Source organism: Diabrotica virgifera, chromosome 3, assembly GCF_917563875.1.
Source record: "Diabrotica virgifera virgifera chromosome 3, PGI_DIABVI_V3a".
In the NCBI taxonomy this organism is placed as follows: domain Eukaryota; kingdom Metazoa; phylum Arthropoda; class Insecta; order Coleoptera; family Chrysomelidae; genus Diabrotica; species Diabrotica virgifera.
In genome coordinates, this window is record NC_065445.1 from 134,697,384 (window position 1) to 134,721,789 (window position 24,406).

The window sequence follows — 24,406 nt, forward strand, 5'->3', positions numbered from 1 at the left end:
AAATGGAAATTCCCCTGTAATCATCTTATATCTGGTAAGTTACAACATTTGAACATTAACGATTTTTGAAGATGTTAACAGTCTAATCTTGTAGGAAAACCAGCCGACTTAACTGATAATAACAATCCAGATTGGGTTCCTTCAATAAATATGGGGTATATAAACACAGTGAAATGAGTTCCCCAAAATCTAAAATGGGAATTAAGGTACCAAAGGAGAATTAAAAGAAAAGGGTACCTACAAGAAAAAATTGCTTTTTTATTCCTCTTGAAATGATTTATAAGACACTGGACTGTCTTATATTCTACAAATACTAGGTAGGTCTATGATTTTACACATTTTTCATTAATGATACATTACTGTTACTTTAGTAGATTTAGAAACAGTGGATTTAGTGGTAGATAGCAGTTATTTGGTATAAAAGCTAGTTTAGTAGAAGACAAGATTTTGCCAAATAGTCAAACATATATTACAATGGAAAAATTAACAAATACATTTTATGTCATTAACATTAACACAGGATTTTAAATATCAGCTTAAGAAATTAGCTTTATCTTGTGAAAGTATAGAAAATGATGATGCCAAAACTAAAAATTATACTGGTTTAGCAAATTACAATGTTTTTAAAATAGCTTTAAAGTATATTACACCATTTATCAAATACCATCAAAATACTGTTTTGTCACCAAGTGATCAAGTATTGCTTACTTTAGCTAAACTAAGCTTAAACTTAGATTATAAAGATTTGGGATATAGGTTTAGTATTTCACCCTACCCGGTATCAACTTATTTCAAAAATACTTTGTATATAATGTGTCTTAGGTTAAAAAAAATTTGTGTTCTGGCCTGATAGAGATATTTTAAAGAAAACTATGCAAAATTCACTTAAAGAATCTTTTCATGGAAATACTACAGGTATAATTGACTTTGGACGAATGTTGGTATGAAACGAATTATTTATTGTTCTGAAGCTAGTTATTTGAGGCATTTTTGTAATTAACTATTCTAATTGGGAAATAAGCCACAATTTAACTTAAAAAATAATTTTATTAATCTTTCGACTTCCAAATCAGACGTCATTGTCAAAATACAAAATATTATTATTTATGCATATTATTACCTGTAAATATTTCTTCTGATTGTTAATTGTAAAGGATAGAAAAATTACCATTTATGTTATTTTTTTAGAATCAGCTGAGAGAAGTGGTCTACAAAAACCCAGGAAGGAAACGGAATATGTGGCTACGAAAGGCAAAAGAAAGGTTTACAAAGCAAATGTGACACATTTTTTTGAAATATTTAGGAATATCAGTAAATTGCATTAAAAAAATGTATGAAAAGATTTTGTTCAATAAAAATGTTTATATTTATCAAGGATGTATTAATTGGTATGGCCACATATCGTCAGTGATGTAATAATACATCCTATCTGTTTTCTCATGAGTTTCGTGAGACTAAAAACTTGTCTTAGGGTCACCTCCTGTTTTCATATGATATTTTTTGACTTGTTTTGTAGTAAATTAAACTATCTATGAACTACAAAACAAGTCAAAACTTACATATGAACACAGGAGGTGACCTTAAAACATGTTTTTCCATCTCTCCTACAAAACTCATGAAAAAACAGATAGGAGGTATTGTCACATCAGCAAGGATGTACAGTGATGAGTGCCCTAATAACCGGCAAAATAGCACAAAAGACGGGCAACATATTTAGTTGTGAGATAAAAAGTAATGAAACTAGTCGAGCTGGGAAATTTAGCGAAATTAACCTTTAAATTTTATTTTATATTGATTGTTTCCCACCTTTACACATATCAGAGGAGTATATCAACTAAAACTGTCACTGTGACAGTGGTAGTTTCCAAACTCGTCTGATACGTCTGAAGGTGGTACACAATCGATACAATCTAAATGTATAAGTTAATATCGCTAAATTTCCCAGCTCGACTAGTTTCATTTCTTTTTATCTCACTACTTAATACGTTTTCCATCTTTTGTGCTATTTTGCAGGTTATTAGAGCGCTCATCACTGTATTTCTGGTATATCCAGGGAATGTCTACAAAATATATTTTGAATGTCCAAAGAACATTCGTGGACATTCATGGAATGTTCCAATAAGACATTCAGGTAATGTTTAAAATGCTGACACAGGATTTTCCTGGGATGTTCAGGGAATGTGTTTTCGGGGATATTCCAGGAATTTTTCAATGTCTGTGTACCTTCTATGGACATATATGGAATATTTTGGTGTTATTAGCACCACACTCCACTTGTGATTTGTAATCAGGAAGATTGAACACATTGTTCAAATACAAGTCAATCCATTTGTAACTAAATAATCATGGATTGACTTCTATTTGAAAGAATGTGTTCAATCTTCACGACTACAAATCGCAAGTCGAGTCCGGCTCTTAGAGCTACTTCCTCTTCGGTATTATGTATTATACTACAGAAATTAGGAACTTTCCTTCTAAATATATGTATGCATCTTGGCCATCAAACATTTTTTTAAGGGGTTACATAGGTCTTATGGGTAAAAAAGTGACTTTTTAAAAAAATTATATCTCGAAAACTAAAATTTATTTTTATTTATAATTGGAACATGTAAAAGTATAGTACTTAAGGTAGTCTCAAAAAAAGTTTCAGCCAAAAATATTCATTTTTGTAGAGTTTAAGTTTTTTGTGGTGGGCAGCATAACTAAGTCCAGTCTCATTTGAAATCAAAAAGTTTCTTGTAGTTTATAATTCTGGCTAGTAAATGAACGAAGGAATTAAAAAAAATGAAATTTGAAAATTTTTCATAAGTTTAAACACATTTTTGACCCCAATTTTTCTCATTTTTAAAGTAGTTTTTTTTGATAAAACAAAAATGACCTCATCTAATAAAAAAATCTTTGTTCATTCACTAACCAGAGGTATAAACTACAAGAAATTTCAGATGAGACTGGACTTGTTATGCTGCTCACCGCAAAAAAGGGCTGTTGTCGAAAAATTGCAGTCAACTCTACAAAAATGAATATATTTGGCTGAAATTTTTTTGAGTGTACTATACTTTTACATGTTCCAATTATAAATAAAAATAATTTTTAGTTTCCAAGATATAATTTTTTTAAAAAGTCACTTTTTTACCCGCAAGACCTATGTAACCCCTTAATAACTGCCTTTCCATGCTGTAGCAAACTTAACAAATTGTAACAGTTAAGTTTTGCAAAGTATGCTGCCCTCTTGTATCTTCTGTGTTATCTTCATCATACAATTACTTCATCTAAAAACTTTCTGCGATATATTCATTTTGTTGCTAAAATTATTTCCTGATCCATGGGTTGAATAAGCGATGTATTTTTTGGCAAAAACATACAACTAAAGTTGCCATGTTTTGATCATAGAATATTTTCAGAGGGATGAGCAGGAGCGTTGTCTAAAATCAAAAAACATTTCACCTCTTCCGGCAGATTCTCAGTTTCTTCTCTTGAAATTTTTTCACTGCAGGTACAGTCAGAGAAATGAAAGAGTACCCATGAACGATCACATATTATTAACATAATCTCTATCGTTTGTTATTTATAGAAAAAGAACAGCAAATACAAAATATGTGATTGTACCTGTTTGACGTGACCGTTCATGGGTATTCTTTCATTTTTCCGACTGTACAAATTCTTTAAAAGGTCAGTTTTTTAAGATATCTGGGGTGAACCACTATGATGAAATTATTTATTTTTATAGCTCCACAATTATATACAAATCCTACCTCAAAATATTTGTAAGAATTTAAACTCTTGAATGCCTTCATTTGTTGACCTGTGTAAAAACTATTACTAAGCTCCAAATACAAAAAAAACTATGTCCATGTAAGTAACTATATTTGTCCATGTTGTCACCCTTGAAAAAGTTTTTCTACTGTAGGTTAACTCATACCCCTTGAGGGAAAATGGATCTATATGTTACAGTGAAAGTTGACGTTTCAGGGAAGGTTAACCTTTACTAGTCACGGTCGACTCTCGCTGGGCATCTTAGTGAAAGTTGAATTCTGAAATAACAAGATCAACTTTCACTAGTGAAGGTTGACCATTCTTAGTGAACGTCAACCTCCCCTACAGCAGTCTAGGGAAAGTTACACAGACGTACAAACAAGATCAACATCCACTAGTGAAGGTTGACAATTCCTATAGTGAATGACAACCTCCTCTACAACAGTCTAGGGAAAGTTAGAGAGAAATAAAAGACTAATCTTAAATCACTTATACTTTTATAACAAAAGTAAATTTAGAACTTGAAAGATGAACAAATAAGAACAAAATAAAACGTGAAACTATAGTCTACAATTTAAAGACTATAATAGAGACGAAAATACTATAGTCAACAATAATAAAATTATTTGTTGCAACATGATAATGCTTTATGGCATTTGGAATTGCATAAAACATTGTTTTTTATGCAGTAACACTTCTTTGTTTGGCACTTCTTGTTACAACTGCACTTAAAAAATCCTTGCCCACTTCCGGTTGACTGAGTAGTAGCAACTGTTCGTAAAGTAAGTGTCTTTTCCATTGGAATTTCATCTTCTTTTATAATGTTTACTGGACAAGTATTAAACTGGGATCTGCAAATAAAAAGATACTTGCAGGCTTAAATGTAAAATTACTAATTATTATACTATGCGGTATTAAATACGTTCAAACAAGTTAAACTTCATAAAAGTATTAAAAATGTAAACTAAATTGACGACAGGTCAAGGTCGTTCGCCCGCCGTGCACATCCGCCAGATGTTCAACATTCCCTAGGCTGATTCCGTGAAGGTTCACCTTCCCTAGTGAAAGCTGATATATATTATTTTCTACTATCAACATTCACTGGTCATTTCAGTGAAGGTCGACAATCACTAGCGACGGTACACCTTGACTAATATTCAGCTTTCACTGTAACATATATACCAAAAGCTTTTGAAAATATTTACTTATGTTTATTTATTCACTGCTTACAACTAAATACAGTCGTTAAAGTACTTCTACAGCTGGAAGCTACAGAAGTCAACAGCAAAATGTTCGGAAAATACAACTATAAAAAACTATTATACAACGATTAAACTATTATATAAAAACAATTATATAGACCACTATTTTATAACAACAATAACTATTTTATAAAAAAACTATTAAACGTAAAAAACTTAAGAAACTCAATGCGGTACAAATATAAATAGAAATAATTTCAATGTTTGCCTTCCAGCTTTCAATTAGTGTCATAAACGTCAAAGTCTTGAAATGGCCTATTGTACAAATAGTCTTTTTACTTCTCCAGAATAATTAGAAGATATGTTTATTCAATTTTATTCATGTTTATTTTTTCATTGCGGTATTATTATTATCAAAAATGAAAAGTAGTACAGTAAAAATTGAATGCGTGGTTAACCTAACTGATAAATTAAAGAAAATCAATAACAACTATGTATAACAACTTCTGTTTATAGTGGTTTAGTTTTAACCATCAAATTTGTAATTAATAAATAACATCTTTGTATATTTGTAATAACAAATAAACACTGAAGTACTGAAGCTAGTAAGCTAGGGGCTAGGTCAAGAACTTCTTCTTGAAAATTGGAGTGGCTACTGGTCTGCATAGACATTTGCCATGACAATAAATTTTTTTTGTAGTTCAAATTAGGGTTTAAATATTGAAAAAATAATTATTATGAGGCAAACTTCTCGATAAGTATGCGAAAAAAAAATCATACAGAAGTAAAAAAGAATGTGTGTGTACTTTGTACGCACGTAATCATATACTTCTATTATATGATTTCAACGAAATTAATATACTTTAAATAGTTTATTTATATTTTATTTAAATATTAAACTAATTTTAATACTTACTACTTTTCAAAAATTGTTATTAAGACAATACCAAAAATTAAAAAATAAAAGAATAAGGCCCGGTCTTTTCACCTCCGAATAAAAGTTATTCGGAGGTTTATTTGACAGATTTACATGTAATCTGCCGGATAAACTTCCCAATAAATAGTTATTCGGAGGTGAAAAGACCGGGCCTAAAACACACACAATCACATTGAAAAATGCCACAAATGATTTCTGAACAATAATTGTCGGAAAAATTTTAACTAAATACGTATTTTCTGAAAAAAAAAATATATAATAAATATACTTACAATCATAAAATGTATAAAAAAATAAAAGTTTCTATTGGGGTTCGGACCCGCTTATGTTAGCGTGGTTAGTATTCAAATTCAATCATCTCACACTCTTACCCACATCTTCACACATGCATCATGTGGGAAGATCGACTAACTAAACGTTTTAAACTTTTGACAGTTCTGAATTTAACCAAATTATTTTGATTTTTGTAGAATTGAAATATTAAAATACAACAAAACAGAGTAAGAAAACAATATATTAGTTAAATATTGGTAGAAATTTTGATGATAATCAAATTATGTAAATCAAAGCATTACATACTATTTTGGTAGGTTCATTTTAAATTTTTCAAATATGTAGGTAGGTACCTATGAAATTTTTATTAGGATACTGAAACATTTACAGCTATTACGTACCTGTCGCTTTTAAAAACTATTTAAAAAGTCACTACAATAGGGATGTTCGCAAAAAATGTAATAGGTATTTTAGACATGTAAAACGATTAAGAAACACCCTAGGAATAATTGTCTAAAATATTAAAAAAATTAAAAAAGCCGTTCTATGAAAAATCTTCATTAGAAATCTAGCATTATTAGTCACTACAGTCGAACCCGCTTATTAGAATCCCTGTTATAGGAATATCCCGGTTTATGGAATATAAATTCGAGTTCCCGAAACGTTTCCATTTACTCCTTAATAAATTTATCCTTTTATTGGAATAGGTTCTAATTAGATAATACCGCTTAGCATATTTTGCAGGTCAACGAATTTTTTTTTTTACAATTTACTAAAAATTTAAATTATGTTTGGTATTATGGTCAGTCGTCAAGGGCCTGTAGTGCTGGATTAGATATTATTAGGGTAATAAATATTTATTACTTTGTTACGAGTACCTTTTTTTTTTGATTGAGGTGGAACGCTCTTAGCAGACTAGGGAAGGTGTCCCTAGTACTGTTGGACTCGGACAGGAGAGGAGAACACGCTAGGGCCCACAGACCAGAGTAGGTCCATGCGTCCCGCGTGCCCCCCATAACCAGCCGCCTACCAACTAAAACCACCCCCTCTTCCGACCCGGAATATCCCTGGACGTGTTCATTAGTGAACGATACATGGGGATATCCCGCGCAGTCTATGTAAGTAGGGCTAAAGGAGAAGATTGGCATAAGCCCTTCTATACTATTCGCTCGCCTTCCTAGAAACGGAGAGGCGGATAGGGGGAGGTCTTTGAGGATAAACTCATAAAAAGAAAGGACAGGCTCGCCTATCTAAGATCAGCAGACGGACAGGGGAGGTCTTTGGATAGTGAGCTGAATTCTGGTTTCTGAACAGAATATTTCTGTAGGAGATGCCACGTTCTATATTAAAAAACCTGGTAAAAATTATATTCAACAAGTATAAATGATACAATTAACCTAATTTTTTGTAGGTAAAAATGAAATAAAACATATAAATAAGACTGGATCTATGTCTTTAACATTCCGAAGTGTTACTAATTTTATTCGTGAGATATTTCTACCGGTTGGTTATCCTGAAAGCGTTAGTGAAGACTACTGGAACTATCAAGTATGGGATACAGCACAGGCATTCTGCAGTACTATTATTGGAGCTTTTACTACTAGATCTATCCTGAAAGGTGTTGGGGTAGGAAATCAAGAAGCCAACGCCTTATCAGCAGCAGTGACATGGATTCTGAAAGATGGAATGGGTATGATAGGAAGAATCGTTTTTGCTTGGTGGAAAGGGTAACTACATATTAATATTTACATACTCCAGTAAAATAATTGGGAGATTAACTGATATCAATAAAAAAAACTCAATCACAATACTATTAGCACAGTCACTGCCACATTGGTCCTATAGGACCAACGCTGATATTGCCTCAGCAGGCCATATTTGTGCCTTGGAGCCAACATATATTTTGTGTTAGCAGGCTATTTTGGTTCCTTGGGATCAACACATTTTCTAACAGCTGCTAGGCTGTTAAATCATGTTTAACTATCAGAGCCGTGCGGTACATCTTTTCAATATGATGCAAGTCTTCGAAATGCTGCTCTTTAAATATTCACACTAATTTTTTTTATTAAATGCAGCTGCACAAAATGAACGAAAACTTTTATTTTGAAAACAAAACATATGTACTTTAAATTAAATGAAATATGTATTAACATTAAATAATATTTACAAAAATTACAATTTTACCCTTCTGACTGTAATTTTGGCAAACTCGTCAATCAGATTGGTGTAGTCTAAAGTAGCAGCTAGGGAGGACTCTTAAAATGAGTGCTAAATTTTTCAGTTTTGTTTGTCTTATGGAGCTTCGTAAATAGTTTTTAATAACTTTTAATTGTAAAAAACGTCTTTCCCCACTAGCTACCGAGACAGAGGGTGTGTTAATAAAAATTCGTTATACATAACTTAGTTCTTATGTTTGTATTTTATTATGTTGAATGTTCAATTTGCAATTTGTATTAATTTTGCAATATATTGGTTTTGTTTTTGCTTTACTTTATTAACTTGTATTTTTTTTAATTATGACGATTTATCTAATTTCAGAAAATTGTATTTCTTCAGGGTTGGCAAAAATCAAGGTTTTTTTCGAAAAAACCAAAAAAAACAGGTTTTTTGGTTTAGACCAGGTTTATTTGGTGTAAACCAGGTTTTTTTGATAAAAAGTATAATAAGTCTCATCATCATCATCAGTAGCTCGACAACTCTTCTTGGGTCCTGGCTTGTTCTAGGATTTTCCGCCATTCTGTTCTGTTCCTTGCTTTGTTCTTCCAGTGGGTAATCTCAAGTGTTTTCAGATCTTGTTCCACTTGTTCCATGTATAATAAGTCTACAAACTTTAAAAATGAATAAATTATTTTATAAAATTACCTAACTAATAAACAATGAAAAAATGATTAAGACAACTTTTATTTTTATTTACACACACAAAAAATTAATATAACAAAAAAAACATCATCAAACGTTATAATATTCAAAATAACTAAATTCTAAGTTCTAAGAAATTCTAAGAAAAAATTCTAAGTTCAAATGTAAAAAATAGAATATTTATCTTAATTTTCTTCATTTGCGGCAGCTGTAGTAAAAACTTCAAATAAAAACACCAATTTGGAGGCTCAGTAAAAAAAATAAAAATAAAAAAACCAGATTTAAACTAACTGGTTTTTTAAAGAAAAAAACCAGTTGGTTTAAACCAAGGTTTTAAGCATGTTGGTTTAAACCTGCCAACCCTGTTTCTTATTACTATATTTTTTTGACTCTATGTTAGCTTTGTCCATAAAATTGTAAAATTTTCAGTGACAATAAAGCACATTTCTATTCTATTCTATAACTATGTTTGGGTATAAAGAAATTAGTTTATCTTGGCACAAAGAGTTCAAAACCTCTAAAATTTTTATGGAGTATGGTATCATTTGGCATATATCACGCAATACTTCTAGATTCTAGATCATTTTCCTATATCCGATTCAGTTTCTATTGAAAGTATTGAATGTGGATTCATACAATATTTTTCTAGTGCTGTATCATCATTTCCCTCAATTTAAAACTTTATTTATTTATGAATTTTTAGAAGCGAAAATCGATCAGTCAAAGAATTAATGGCAATGTCTAAAGCGATAGATGAAAAAAATTATTTTAAATTTATCGCCCTCTGTTAAGAGTTCATCCACAGATTTTTCGTAATAAAATTGACGCTTTTTTCTCCTGGTCCGAATTTTATTTTCAGCTAGAAATTCGGAATTTATATCAAGATTTTTTTTCAATTTCATTAGCAGCAATTTTCTTTTGGTCATAGCCAGAGTGTCTGCAACTTTTCATTTTTTCTATAGTTTCTGACATTTTTACCCAATCTGACAGATTTATAGTTACATGTTGCAATATCTTCGAGTTTGAATTTATATGAAATAAAATATCATGCCAAAGAACTACACCGCATATAAATTTATAATAATTGTTAATATTTTTTGCTAATCCTAGTGCTTTGACTTTAGTTTCTGAACCTTTATTGACTGAATTCTGAATCTTCTATTATTTCGAATAATGCATTATATTATTATATAGTATCGCACCCAACGGTTTTAGAGTTAGTTGTTGAACATGGTTTTTTCAGAACTTCCCGACGATTTGTAAAACCAGAAAAAAGTGTACAGTTCTTCTATAATACAAAAAGGTTGTTGTTTCTGTAAAAGAAGACGCTTTCTTCACTTTTAAAACTAAGTTTAAAGAGTGGCACGTGCAGGGCAAGTTAAAAGCCTTCTGATATTTTTCAAGTAGGTATTCTATTCTGCACACCCTTTCTTATTCCTATGATTATTTTTATGTACCTATTTTCATTTTACTGATTATGCCGCCCCCTTACGATGCCGCCTGATGCGACTGCCTCACCGCATCATAGCACGGCACGGCCCTGTTAACTATGTAGGATTACAGAAATGGACCAAGATGGCCTAGCCTAGAAGCTATATGTCACACATACAATTTCTTAGATTTTTTTATAATGAGAAACATGGTCCCTATGGAATATGATCCCTATAAAAAACATACAAGGAGCAGGGTTCTGGTTTTAAAATATATACTCCCAATTTAACAAATACACATATGTTTGCATGAATAAAATAATGAATACACATTAATTGCTTTACCGAAAATGGAAATAAGCATCTTATTTACTTAATTTTTACGAAGTTCATTAAAATAAAGTATACACAAAAATGGCTAGTTCACACCACCCCCTCAGTAATATAAGGGCTCAACTCAAAATGTGTGTTAACTGTGATTTTAAATGATAAGGGCACAAAATGAAATTATGTACTGGTTAGTGTTGACAGAGGGAGTAAAAGAACATGAATAGTTTGGTAAATATATTTGTGCCTCTCTCTCTCACTCTCCCCGGCCACCTATAGTTTTTACTGCTACAAGGGAGCAATCAGTAACATGTCTTTCTATGACGAAAATCCTGGTGAGTTTGTGTTTTAACATTTTGTATTATACAGAACAGTTTTTAGTTGAGCCGTTATACTATGCAAAATATAATAAATAAATGGGTCTAATTCATAATAGATCGCTATTGTGCATAAACAGTTACAGGGCATTAATAATATAAGGGATCAAACTTAAACAATTCCTTATTTCTGTTATGTTTTTTTGTACTACATGGGATTAAATTGAAAGTATTTTTTTTCAATTACATGAAATTAATGGAATTTATTTATATTAATATTTAAGTCGTAAGTAAGTTAATACTAATACAGTAAATACCGCGACTTACGCGAACCCAGAGTTACGCGATTTTCAAATCTTGTCGATTTGTTATTTGATATGCGATTTTAAAATCTTGTCGATTCATTATTTAAGCGCCACACAATCGTTTAATTATTGACGAGATAGAATTACTACCCACACACTATTGCTCATCCAATGTATTATACATCTTTGTACTTTTCACTCGGAATCAATGATTTTATTTTGTATTAGGTATTTCTTATCTACAGTTTTGTCTAATGGAGTGGGTGTTTGCTACTTTTATAAAGGGATTTTTTGTTTTATATCTAAGAATACTTGAAATAGTAATATTTACATACACATACGAAATTATACCCCGACTTACGCGAATTCGACTTACGCGATTATCGCTCGGTCCCACCTATCGCGTAAGTTCGGGGTATTACTGTATTTAATTTAAGTCGATCAGACAGCTCAGTGGGACTAGTGGCTGACCGCCACTTCCCTTCGCCGTGAGGTATGTGAGTTGGAGCCCACCCAGGTCATCGGAAAACAAAAAGGCTAACGCATCAGTATAAAATTCTAAATATGAATCTGGCGCTTAGACTGGAATATGCGGGCGTCTGATCGGCCTATGAGGGAGTAGTACGGCAAGGGATAAGGGCTTGTGGCTCGGTGATACTCCCCCATAGATCCCTACCGGAAGGGCGTTAACGCCTAAAATACCAGTGTATATATATGTTACAGTTCAAGTTGATTCTCAGTTAGAGACTACTAGACAACTAGTTGGAGTCAACTCCAACTGAAACGAGCAGTAAAAGTTGATTTTAAAAATTTAAATCAACTTTTACTAGTTGGAGTTGACTCTTCCTGGATCGATTCAGTAAATGTTGATTATACGAGAATCTCAAGTGCATTTTTAATGAGTGTACGTTTCTTTGTTTTGACCGTTTCAACTACTTATTAGTATAGTCTGTAACGTCGCCCCCTTAGGTAAATTATTCTGATTCGATTTTTTGCACAAACTTACTCAAAGAAATACATCCGTATAACAATCCTTATAACAAATACACAGGGTGTCACGCGGTACCGCGGTCAAAAAATTGTTTAACCAATTTCAGTAAAGTCACTCAGTAAAGTGACACTTTATCGAACGAGTCTGATATTACGAGCAGAGGAACAGACGCGTTCGATAAAGAGTATTGAGGTGGTGCGTACAAAATTGTATCGTCAATCATAAAAAACATTAACACTTACTTACAACTTTGAGGAAATTTTTTTAATTTTAGACGAAATAAAAAATTCGTATGACAGTAATGACAGTAATCACAGATGACTTTTGCATGATGGCCAATATATTTGCATGATATTTGATGTTTAATCGATAGTTGTATCAATATTGTATACCTACCTAATTACTAAATCTGTAAAGTTTTGATTTATTTTGTATGAATATAATTGCGAAACACTACAGAATTTTACTTTTTGACCTAAATTTTATCAATAATAAGATAAATTTTGTACAATATTTTTAATAATTAAAGTAAATAAATTTTAGTTTCACTCAAATAAATAATCGATTGCTGCCATTGACCACTTACATTCAATCTCTGTTAATTTGATTAATTATCGCGGCAGGTAAAGTAACATTCTTCTTTCAATACAACAAAGTGTTACTTTACTGTCGAAAATGAGGGCAAATGAGTACAATAATGAATGATTTTAGTGACGTTTGGCGATAAACAAAGATTTTAAACAAATTCGCAAAAATACACACACCGGCAAAATTAGCCGAACACCTTAAAAATGGGACATGTTTGATGTCTCGAGTTTCCTAAACCACTGATCCGTTTTGGATGATTCTTTTAGTATGTTATAGCCTTATTATTTAAGAATATCGTTGTAATAATATTGTTGCTAGACAGGTAAATATCATTTTATACCGGGTGTACAAATCATGCTGTGTTTTTTCTTAAAGTTTGGAACACCCTGTGGAATATTCTAGATTCTAGCACATGTAAAATATTAAAGTTAACACTCGATTGTAGATTTAGGCTTTCTTAACATTTTTCTTTTTGATTCATTTACTTATGTGTGATAATAAAAAAGTTATATGCGTTAACAACTATCCAGGTTTTTCATCAATAAATCCTCATAGTAGGGGAGGAAAGTATACTAAATTTGCAGTTACTCGAGCTTTATGGGAACCTATTAGATTATGAAGAGTATGTGCTAAAATCAGAATTAAATTTTCCATAAAGTGGGGGACTTTTCATTTTTTAATTTAATTTTCCATTTGAAACAATCATTTTTCTCCGATTATAGCGCTATCTATCCATAATTAGAAAAAATGTGTCGAATAAAAGTTGCTTATTTTTACGTGAAGAATCCAAATCTGCAATAAAAATTGGGGGCTCCTATTTGGGATTTTAAAATAAATCCCCCACCCCACCTCCGTGGGGGTTCGTGACACCCCACGGAGAGGGGAGGGGGTAAATTAAAAATTTTAAATACGAACCCTGCGATATTTCGCGAAATGAACATCAGATCGTAAAACTGCAAAATACACCTATTCAATATTTTTCAAAAATCTACTGAATGGCACCAAACACGATCCCGACGGAGGTGGGCTGGGGGGTTACTTTAAAATCTTAAATAGGAGACATCTGTACAAACTGCAAATTTAGCATACTTTCCTCCCCTACTATGAGGATTTATTGATAAAAAACATGACTAGTTGTTAAAGCACATAACTTTTTTATTTTCCAACATAAGCAAATGAATCAAAAAAGAAAATGTTAAGAAAGCCTACAATCGAGTTTTAATTTTAAAATATTATATATACTAGAATATTCCACAGGGTGTTCCGAACTTTAAGAAAAAAGACAGTATGATTGTAACACCCGGTATAAAATGACATGTACCTGTCTAGCAACAATATTATTACACCGATATTGTTAACTCGTAAGGCTATAACTTACTAAAAGAATCACTTAAATCGGACAACAGGTTTAGGAAATTCGAGACATCAAACATGTCCCATTTTTAAGGTGTTCGGCTAATTTTGCCGGTGTGTGTAATTTTTTCACTTCGTACAAATTTTTTTTAGATCCGTTGGGCCTTTTTTTCTCTAAAATTGACTGTTGTCTAGTATTAGCTACTTAAAATTTGAAAAACGCCAAAATAACCATTTTCGAGGTTAAATAACTCGGTTAAAGATAATTATTGTGAAAGTCGAGCGAGCGGCCGTGGAGTAACGGCATAATCGCTGGCCTCATACGCCAGTGCACGTGGGTTCGAGCCCTGCTAAAGACAAACCATTTTCATTTCCAATAATGACACGAGCCATCTCACCGTGCATCGGAGAGCACGTTAAGACGTCGGTCCCCCTGGGCTAGTGTACATCGACACTAGTTACTTGAAACAGGGTTAAAGATGTAATTGGCGCCGGAACTGTCTGAAAGGCAAAAATGCCATACGATATTATATATTATGAAAGTCAGAAACTAAAAAAAATTAAAGATTAAAGCTACCTCTATAAGATCCTGAAGAAATTTTTATCATTATTTCATTAATAAGATATTATTTTTAATTATCAACAATGAGTGCTAACCGTGTATTGAGGGCGGCCGTCAATGTGAGTGCGAGTGAGATTCGCCATTGGACGGCTGGAATGGTGCATCTCTTTAGCACTCACCATTGACGGCCGCCTAATACGCACTTAGCGCTCATTGTTAATAATTAAAGATAAAGCTTAGTAATAAAATAGTGACAAAAATTTCTGCTGGATCTTGTAGAGGGGGCTATAAACTTTGATTTGGTCACTTTCTGACTTTCATAATAATGAATTTTAACCGAGTTATTAAGCCTTGAAAATGGCTATTTTCGCATTTTTCAAATTTTAAATCGCGTATAACTCGACAACAATCAATTTTAGAGAAAAATCACAAAATACCTTTTTTTGCTCAGAATAACCCAAATGATCTAAAAAAAATGTTCGAAGTGAAAAAATTATTTTTGTGAATTTGTCTAAAAATAATTGTTTAAACAATTTATCGATCAAGGTACTGCCTTGGCACCCAGTAGATTTGTTATAAGGACCTCTTTTTGAGTAAGTTTGTGCAAAAAATTCGAATCGGAGTAATTTACCTAACGGGGGCGACGATACAGCCTAGACTAATTTGAACATATTCAGTAACAGTAACATTTAATTTCTAGAATCGGCTGTTTGTGTGAATCAGAATCTACTTTTACTAAATGGCATTGGGAAGAGTATACTTTTCCTAGTTTTAGTCTACTTTTACTAGTAAATGTTGAATATAAATCTTCATTTTATATTTATAATCAACTTTTACTGAAACCAGCCGTTAGAGTTGACTCCAACTAGTTGGAGTCAACTCCAACTGGATAATCAACTTGAACTGTAACATATATATTTATATTAATATTTTTTTCTCATTGCTATTTATAGTGAAATTATCAAATAACAAATCTGCCAAAATTCACATTTATAACTTAAATAATAAGCATGTTATTTGAAAAATAGCTATAATGTTGGAAACCAGAATCTTTAAACATGATTTCCCAAAAATCTACTTTTTTGAATTGTGCCTCTATATTACTGAGGATGCGGACACAACTTTTCCAAAAGTTTTCAACTTTTTCCCAACCTTTTCACATTATGAAAAGACTGATATAGTTTGTATACACTTATGACACTGAAAAAATACCTTAAAAGGGAAAGTATCATGTGCTGCCCTAGGTGTTTTAATATTGTAGAACGATTACTTCTTAAAATTGAATTAAAATTTTCAATCAACAACCAAAGTTTTTTATTATAAAAAAACAAGAAATTTTTTGGCAGTTGGAATCCTCTCTCTTTTTGGTAGTACTTTAAACCATTGACCACAGCTCTGATGATGGCCTTGTAAAGCCGAAAGCGCTCAGCTAGGAAATTAAAAAACTTTACACATTTCAAAAATACTTTGCTTTTCCCATTCTTTCATTCTTTTTAGTTTTGTTCATTACATATTGGCGCCCATGCTCTTCACTGTTCTTTTAATAGTTTTTGCACATCTTTTTCGTTGATGTTAAGTTCCATCTGTTTTCAGTAGTAATAACCCGAGGACATTGATAAATAATTGTGCGAAAAAAATTAATAACAGATTTCAAAAGCTTGTTGCTTGAAATGTTTACAATATGCAACAAACTTAAGAAATCTGTTATTCAATTTTTGAGGATTTATCAATGTTCAAGGGTTATTCGGAACAAAATTTTTTGCTTTTGGCATGTTGAATTTATAATAATTTATGTGAAACGTCAAAATTGACATTCATGCGTTGTATCATATTATTATATCACATATATTATTTTCACGGTAATGTGAAATTAAGCGAAAGTATATTTAAATCATTTTTAGAGAAGAAAGGTGACATTAATGCCTTAACTAGTTGTAACAATGATAATTGGGCGCTTTTACACTATGCTGTTCATTACGGCAATCTTGATATGGTTAGCTTTCTCGTAGATAAGGGTGCTAACGTTGAAATTAGAAGTAAGGAGGGTGAAACACCCCTGCATTTGGCTGTTGAAGAAGCCAAGCAAAACATAATTAATCTTCTTCTTGATAGAGGTGCTGATATCGAGGCTAAAAACAACGATGGTAGAACACCTCTGTACTTAGCTGCTTACAATAATGACTCAGGTGTAATTGAACTTCTTTGTAACAGGATCAAGACTAAAAGTAATGACGCATTTAAAATGATAAAACAGGTTGGATTTTTAAAGAAGGAAGTTTTTAACCAAGCAAATATTCCATCTAATGCAAAAAGATTGGTAGAGTCTTGTATAAGTAGTTTAAGAGATTCAATAAAAAGTGCAGCCAAAAAGGTGCTAAAGGAGGGTATACTGCATAGTCGTAGTGCTTCGACTATTGAACTCATAGATAAGGTTTATAATTTCGATGAAAGGTTGTTTAATGAAGCAATTAAGGAAGCTGTAAATGACACATATTCAAGTGTAGGTATAGGAGGAATATTAAGGTTTATACGCAGTCACCATTATATTGGTCAGTTTATTCCAGGTTATATAGCTGCGTTTGACAAAATACCAAAGAATGATGGTGCAACGTTTAAATTAGCTTATTATATTAAAGAGACAATGGAGATGGGTGACTATTCTAAGGTCAGTTTAGAAAAAAGATCTGATCTTGAAAGGCTAAAAAACAAATTACCAGAATCAGTGAGAAATGCAGTATTTTCATCAGAAGTATGTATTAAAAATGTTGAGTATGGAAGATACTTGTACTCACCTAATAATGACTGTATGTACCACTTAAACAATTGTGACAGGGATAGGCGGTATGTGTTCACTTGGCCTTCAAATGGAAATGGTGATCAATTTAAGTGGAAGGTTGAGCTCAATGGCGATAATGTGTATCTAAAGAATGTTGAGTATGGAAGGTACTTGTATTCACCTAATGATGATTGTACGTACCACTTAAACGATTGTGACAGCGACAGGCGGTATGTATTTACTTGGCCTTCAAAGCTAGGAAACAGTGGCAAGTGGAAAGTTGAGCTTGATGGTGGTAATGTGTATCTAAAAAATGTTGAGTATGGAAGGTACTTGTACTCACCTAATAATGATTGTATGTACCACTTAAACAATTGTGACAGGGATAGGCGGTATGTGTTCACTTGGCCTTCAAATAGAAATAATGATCAATTTAAGTGGAAAATTGAAGATTGTGGATCTACTCGCAAGAGACGTAGCATACAAGAATTAAATGGTTATAATCAAACTGTAGTAGACTATCAGTCAATATTGACTGAAGAAAATAGTCAGCAAATAGCAAGTAGAATATCTGCTATAGTTGAAGATGTTGAAAGGCACACCTTTTTAAATCAGTCAAAAAATAAGTTAGATTTAGATAGTTATTTAAATAATAGAGGGAGAAGCAATGCTGCGGATTCTATGAGGAGAGATGTATGTAGTGAACTCAATGCAAGTGGGAGAAGAAATATTGTTCTAAGCGGAAACGATGTATGTGCAATTACTTCAGGTTATGAAACACTTGATATTGAAAACTTCCCTATTCAAGAAGTAGTGATTAATGATGATGTCAATGGAAAGAAAAGTTTAAGAAGTACATTAGATTTACATCAGTTGGTGCAACAAGTAGATAGGGATTTGAGTATAAAACCGATACCAACAGTTATTAAAGACAAAAGTGATTTATTAATTAAGTTATCTATATCAGCTACCGGCTTGCAACAAGATATAATAACAGTCAGGCTGAAAGATGCACTTATAAATAAGTGGTATAAGAAATTACAAATTATTTTTGATAGTGCAGCAGTGGAAATAGATGATAATTTAGATTTAAAGTCTTCATTCTTTATTTCTGATGAAAAAATCATTGTAGTAACACCTCAAGATATAGAAGAAGGGAATAAGCTAATTATATCTAAGAAAGCAGGGCAGTATACCTACCTTCATGATAAATATGACTTGATAGTTACCAATGTCTTTGATGCTGATGTAGAAGCAAGCGAGTTATGTATTATACGGTTTAAGGATTTCTATAAAGAACCTAAAATGAAAACATTAACTATAAAATTTACTGACAAAGAGATATTATTAACTAACGAAATAGATAAAATAAATAATTCAGACAGTATTGATAAATTAAATAATGTGAGTTCTATTGTTAATTCACAAGAGAGTTCTATACATTCAGAGGTTCCAAACAGTGGAGACATAAATGCTCAAGGTAAACTTGACAGAACACTGTTGCATCTTGCTTCCGAGGCTGGTGAATTTGATAAGGTTAAACTTCTTCTTGATAGAGGTGCTAATACCGAAGTTCAAGACGAGTTTGGTTACACACCAATATTTCTTGCTACTCAGTCAGAAAAATGGAGTATAGTAAAGCTCCTCCTTGATAAAGGTGCTAATATTGATGCTCAAGATAAGGAAGGTCATACACTTTTACACTTTGCTGCTCAAAAGGATAATTTAGATATGTTTCAATTCCTTCTTGACAGAGGTGCAAGTATCGAAGTTCAAGACGGGCGTGATTGGACACCGATACTTTATGCTGCTCAGTCAGGTAAATGGGGTGTGGTCAAACTTCTTATTAGTAACGGTGCAAAATTTAATAATGAGATAACGTATCAGGGAACGCCTTTACATTTTGCTGCTCAAGGGGGTAATTTGGATATAGCTCAATTTCTTCTTGATGAAGGTGCTGTCATCGAATCTCAAGACAAAGATGATAAAAAGCCTTTAGATCTTGCTGTTGAAGCAGGAAGGTTGAACGTAGCAAAACTTCTTCTTGATAGAGGTGCTAGTGTCAATGCTAAAGATAAGAATGATAGAACACCTTTAGACTTAGCTACTAAAGGAGATATGATAAAGCTTTTGAAGAGAGCGCAGATGGATCAAGGATTGTCAATCAATGCACGAGAGGGCACTTTTGATAAAGTGGAAGATCTTATTGCTCAAGGTGCTAATTTAGAAGCTAAAGATAATAATGATAATACTCCTCTACATAATGCTTGTAATAATGGTCACTTTAACGTAGCAAAATATCTTATCGAAAAGGGAGCTAGTTTAAAGGCTAAAAATAAAGATGGTAAAATACCTTTAGAGTTGGCTGAGCAAAAGGGTTACACAGATATAGTAGAAATTTTAAAACAAACACAATTAAATCTGGATAGAGAGTTATTGATTGCTGTAGAAAAAGAAGATCTTGGCAAAGTTAAAGACAATATCAGACGAGGTGCTAATGTTAATGCTCAAAGTAGGCTGGGTTGGGCCTCTGTGTTCTGGGCAATTCAAAAGAATAATTCAAATATAGTTAAACTTCTCGTAAATAATGGTGCTGATATTAATGCCAAAGATAATGAAAGTTGGATGCCTCTTCATTGGGCTGTTCAATTGGGTTCATTAGATGTAGTTAAGTATCTTGTTGAGAGAGGTGCTAATATTAATGCTTTAACTGCTGACGGTAGAGCACCTTTAGAATTAGCTGTTCAAAAGAATTGCGTAGATATAATAGAATTTTTGAAAAAAGCACAGTCAGGTTTAAATAAAGAATTGTTGGCTGTAGTAAACGGTGATGATCTTAATAGAGTCAAGGCTCTTGTTAGCCAAGGTGCTAGTTTAGAAGCGAAAGATAATAGTGATAATACTCCTTTACATAACGCTTGTAATAATGGTCATGTGAAAGTAGTAGAATATCTTGTCGAAGAGGGAGCGAGCTTAAAGGTTAAAAATAAAGATGGTGAAACACCTTTGCATGTAGCTGCTCAACATGATAGTATACTTGAAGTAATTGAATTTATTTTGAACAGAGATCTTAGTGGTATTAATGATATAACTAATAACGGTAGAACACCTTTACATTTAGCTATACAAGGAAATAAACCAAGTACAGTCAAACTTCTTCTCAAGAAAGGTGCTAGTATTGCAGTTAAAGATAAAAATGGTAAAACACCCTTAGCCTTAGCTATTCAAGAAGATTACACAAATATAGTACAAATGATAGAACAAATACAATCAGATTTAGATGAAGAATTGTTGACTGCAGTACAGGATGGTAATCTTAATAAAGTTGAGGGTCTTGTTAGTCAGAATGCTAATGTTAATACCACAGATATATACAGTTGGACACCGCTACATTGGGCTGCATTCAAAGATCGTTTAGAAATTGCAAGGTTTTTAATAGAAAAAGGTGCTGATATTAATGCTGCAGATAAAGGCCCTTATGGTAAAAGGCCTATACATGTTGCTGCTGAGAATAATAATAAAGACATCATAGAGTTTTTTCTTGGCAAGAAAGCAGGTATTAATGATACTGACAAGCAAGGTTATACACCACTGCACTATGCTGCATGGAGAGGACGTTTAGAGGTCACTCAGCTTCTCGTTGATAGGAAGGCTAATATCAATGCTGCAGATACCTCTACTGCTGGTAAAAAGCCTATACATGTTGCTGCTGAAAACAATAATGAAAACATTATAGGGTTTCTTCTGAGCAAGGGAGTAAGTATTGATGATGCTGATAAAAATGGTCGGACACCTTTACACTATGCTGCTGAGTTTGATCAATTTGAAGTTGCAAAGTTCTTGATAGAAAAAGGCGCTGATATCAATGCTGCAGACACTTCTACTACTGGTGAAAAACCTATACATGTTGCCGCTGAGAATAATAGTAAAAACATTATAGAGTTTCTTATCAGTAAGGGAGTGAGTGTTAATGATACTGACAAAGATGGCAGGACACCGCTGTACTGGGCTTCTTGGAATGGTCATGTGGATGTAGTAAAGTACCTTATAGGTAAAGGAGCCGATATCAATGCTAAAGATAAGGATGGTAGAAAACCGCTAGATGTTGCTAAGGATAAGGAACAAGGTGATATTGTAACATATTTACAACAAACACAATTAAGTCTAGATAAGCAATTGTTCACTGCAGTACAAGATGGTAGTCTTAATAAAGTTAAAGATCTTGTAAGTCGAGGTGCTAACTTAGATGCTAAAGATAGTAGTGGCTGGACAACGTTGTATTGGGCTTCTTTCACTGGTCGCTTAGATATATCAGGATATCTTATAGATAGAGGTGCTGATATTAACGCTAAAGATAATGATGGTAAAACGCCTCTACATTGTGCTTCAACGTCTAGTCATTTAGGTATGGTGAAGTATCTTATAAGTAAAGACGCTAACATTGATGCTAAAGACAACAATGGTGGAACTCCTCTGGATGATGCCAGTTCTAATTCAGTAAGAATAGCTTTAGTGCAGGCACACTTAGATAAAGAATTGTTACTTACTGTGAAAAGTGAAGATGATCTAAAGACAATTAATAGTCTTATTGCTCAGGGGATAAGCAAAGATAGGCATGGTGCGTATTATTATGCTTGGAATGGTAATCTAGACATGGTAAAACTTCTTGTTGAGAGAGATGTGAATGTTAATGCTACTGATAAGTATGACTGCACACTACTACACTGGGCTGCATTGAAAGGTCATTCGGGGGTTGCTGAGTTTTTGGTTGATAAGGGAGCTAATGTGAATGCTAAGGATATACTTGGTAGAACTCCTATGCACCTTGCTGTTACAAATAATTACATGAATATCACAGAGTTTCTTCTGGAAAATGGAGCAAACGTTGATGAGGCTGATAAAAATGGTTCGACATCTTTGCACTATGCTGCTAGGTTTGGTCAATTAGAGAGTGCTAGATTTCTCATTGATGAAAAGGCCAATATGAATGCTGCAGACAACTCTGGTAAAAAACCTGTGCATGTTGCTGCTGAAAACAATAATAAAAATATTATAGATCTTCTCTTGGATAAAAGAGTAAGCGTTAATGATGCTGATAAAGATGGTTGGACACTGTTACATTGGGCTGCATCAAAGGGTAATTTTGATATAGTAGAGTACCTTATAGGTAAAGGTGCTGATATTAGAGCTAAAGGCAAAGATGGTCAAACGCCTCTCTGCGTAGCTATTCAATATGACAGACTAGATATAATCAACTTTCTGCTGAATAAAGGTACTAATATTGAAGCAAGCGACTTCCATGACGATACAGTACTGAAGTTATCCTATTGTATAAAGGAGTTTATAGAGTTATGCAACAGCAATAAAAAAGATGATTTATCAGAGTCAGCAAAGAAGGAAATGATGCAGATGTGTAGTGTAGAACAGAAGTCTCATTTTGAAGAGCTGAAAAATAAATTACCGGAATCGTTAAAAAATATAGTATTTGCATCGAAAGTATGTATTACGAATGTTTATTTTAACGAGTACTTGTACGCCGCTGCTGGTAGTTCTGCTTTGAGTGATTCAAACCGGAGGAGAGCGGTATATACCTGGGTTCCATCGGAAAATAACAATCCTCATGGTTTATGTGGTGATGATGAGCAAGGTATGTGGAAGATTCAACCCCATGGCGATTATGTTTGCATCACGAATGTTAATTTTAATGAATACTTGTACGCTGCTGCTGGTAGTTCTGCTTTGAGTGATTCAAACCGAAGGAGAGCGGTATATACCTGGGTTCCATCGAAAAATAGCAATCCCCCTGGTTCATGCAATAATGATAAACAAGGTATGTGGAAGATTCAACCCTATGGCGATTATGTTTGCATCACGAATGTTAATTTTAATGAATACTTGTACGCTGCTGCTGGTAGTTCTGCTTTGAGTGATTCAAACCGGAGGAGAGCGGTATATACCTGGGTTCCATCGGAAAAAAATAACCCTCCTGGTTCATGCGGTAACGATAAACAAGGTATGTGGAAAGTTGAGGATCGTGGGTCTATTCGCAATAGGCGTGATACACGAGAATTAGGAAACGAAGCAAATTGAATCTTTGTAAGGACGCTTTATTGTATGTTAAAATAAATTTTTAAAAAAATGTCATATCAGGTTATTTGTTGTGTTGTTCACTGTAAAAATACATGGAAAACTAGTGATGTGAAATACTTTTATTTTCATCGTTCCCAAAAAAATTAGATCAAAGAATAAAATTAATTAACGTTGTTACAAGGATGAAGTGAGGTTAACTTTTTCTATATATTCAAAGGATGTGGCAATATACACATGATTTAATAATATTATTTACGTTTTTATAAGTTTTGTACATATTACATACACTTTTTAGCTCTGATAAATCCGAATTGACTCCAAAAAGTTACGGATACGGTATGTCCTATATAAGCACACTATCGCAAATTATGTCAATAATGTCAATAAATCTTTATTAACGACACAAAATATTTTTTCTACGAGCGTGCAAAAATGTCTATTTTCGCGAACGCATTTTAGCTTAGAAAGTTTTACTTTTCCGCACGCGTGTTACTTTTCCGCACGCGTGTTACTTTTCCGCACGCGGTTCTTACTTTTCCGCGCGCGTGTTAATTTAGATATGTTAATATGGCCTTAAAGTAATTATAATACATGCAATAAACTACTATTTAGATATTATTTACTAATTTATTTCAAATATATC

At 32.8% G+C, this 24,406-nt stretch overlaps 2 protein-coding genes across 2 annotated transcripts; both read left to right on the top strand.

Annotated features, from left to right (window-relative positions):
* The first annotated feature begins 7,464 nt into the window (after positions 1 to 7,464).
* LOC126882081 (RUS family member 1-like) lies at positions 7,465 to 7,913 on the top strand. Its single transcript, XM_050646917.1, has 2 exons — positions 7,465 to 7,522; positions 7,577 to 7,913. The coding sequence occupies exon 2, from the start codon at positions 7,615 to 7,617 to the stop codon at positions 7,894 to 7,896; it is 282 nt and encodes a 93-aa protein (XP_050502874.1). The 5' UTR covers positions 7,465 to 7,522; positions 7,577 to 7,614; the 3' UTR covers positions 7,897 to 7,913.
* An 8,857-nt stretch (positions 7,914 to 16,770) lies between these two features.
* LOC114327487 (uncharacterized) lies at positions 16,771 to 23,795 on the top strand. The gene has a single exon (XM_028276128.2). The coding sequence runs from the start codon at positions 16,888 to 16,890 to the stop codon at positions 23,761 to 23,763; it is 6,876 nt and encodes a 2,291-aa protein (XP_028131929.1). The 5' UTR covers positions 16,771 to 16,887; the 3' UTR covers positions 23,764 to 23,795.
* The last annotated feature ends 611 nt before the right edge of the window (positions 23,796 to 24,406 follow it).

Coding starts and splice junctions, on each gene's coding strand:
- LOC114327487 (XM_028276128.2), top strand. CDS start 16,888: ATGGTTAGCTTTCTCGTAGATAAGGGTGCTAACGTTGAAATTAGAAGT.
- LOC126882081 (XM_050646917.1), top strand. CDS start 7,615: ATGTCTTTAACATTCCGAAGTGTTACTAATTTTATTCGTGAGATATTT.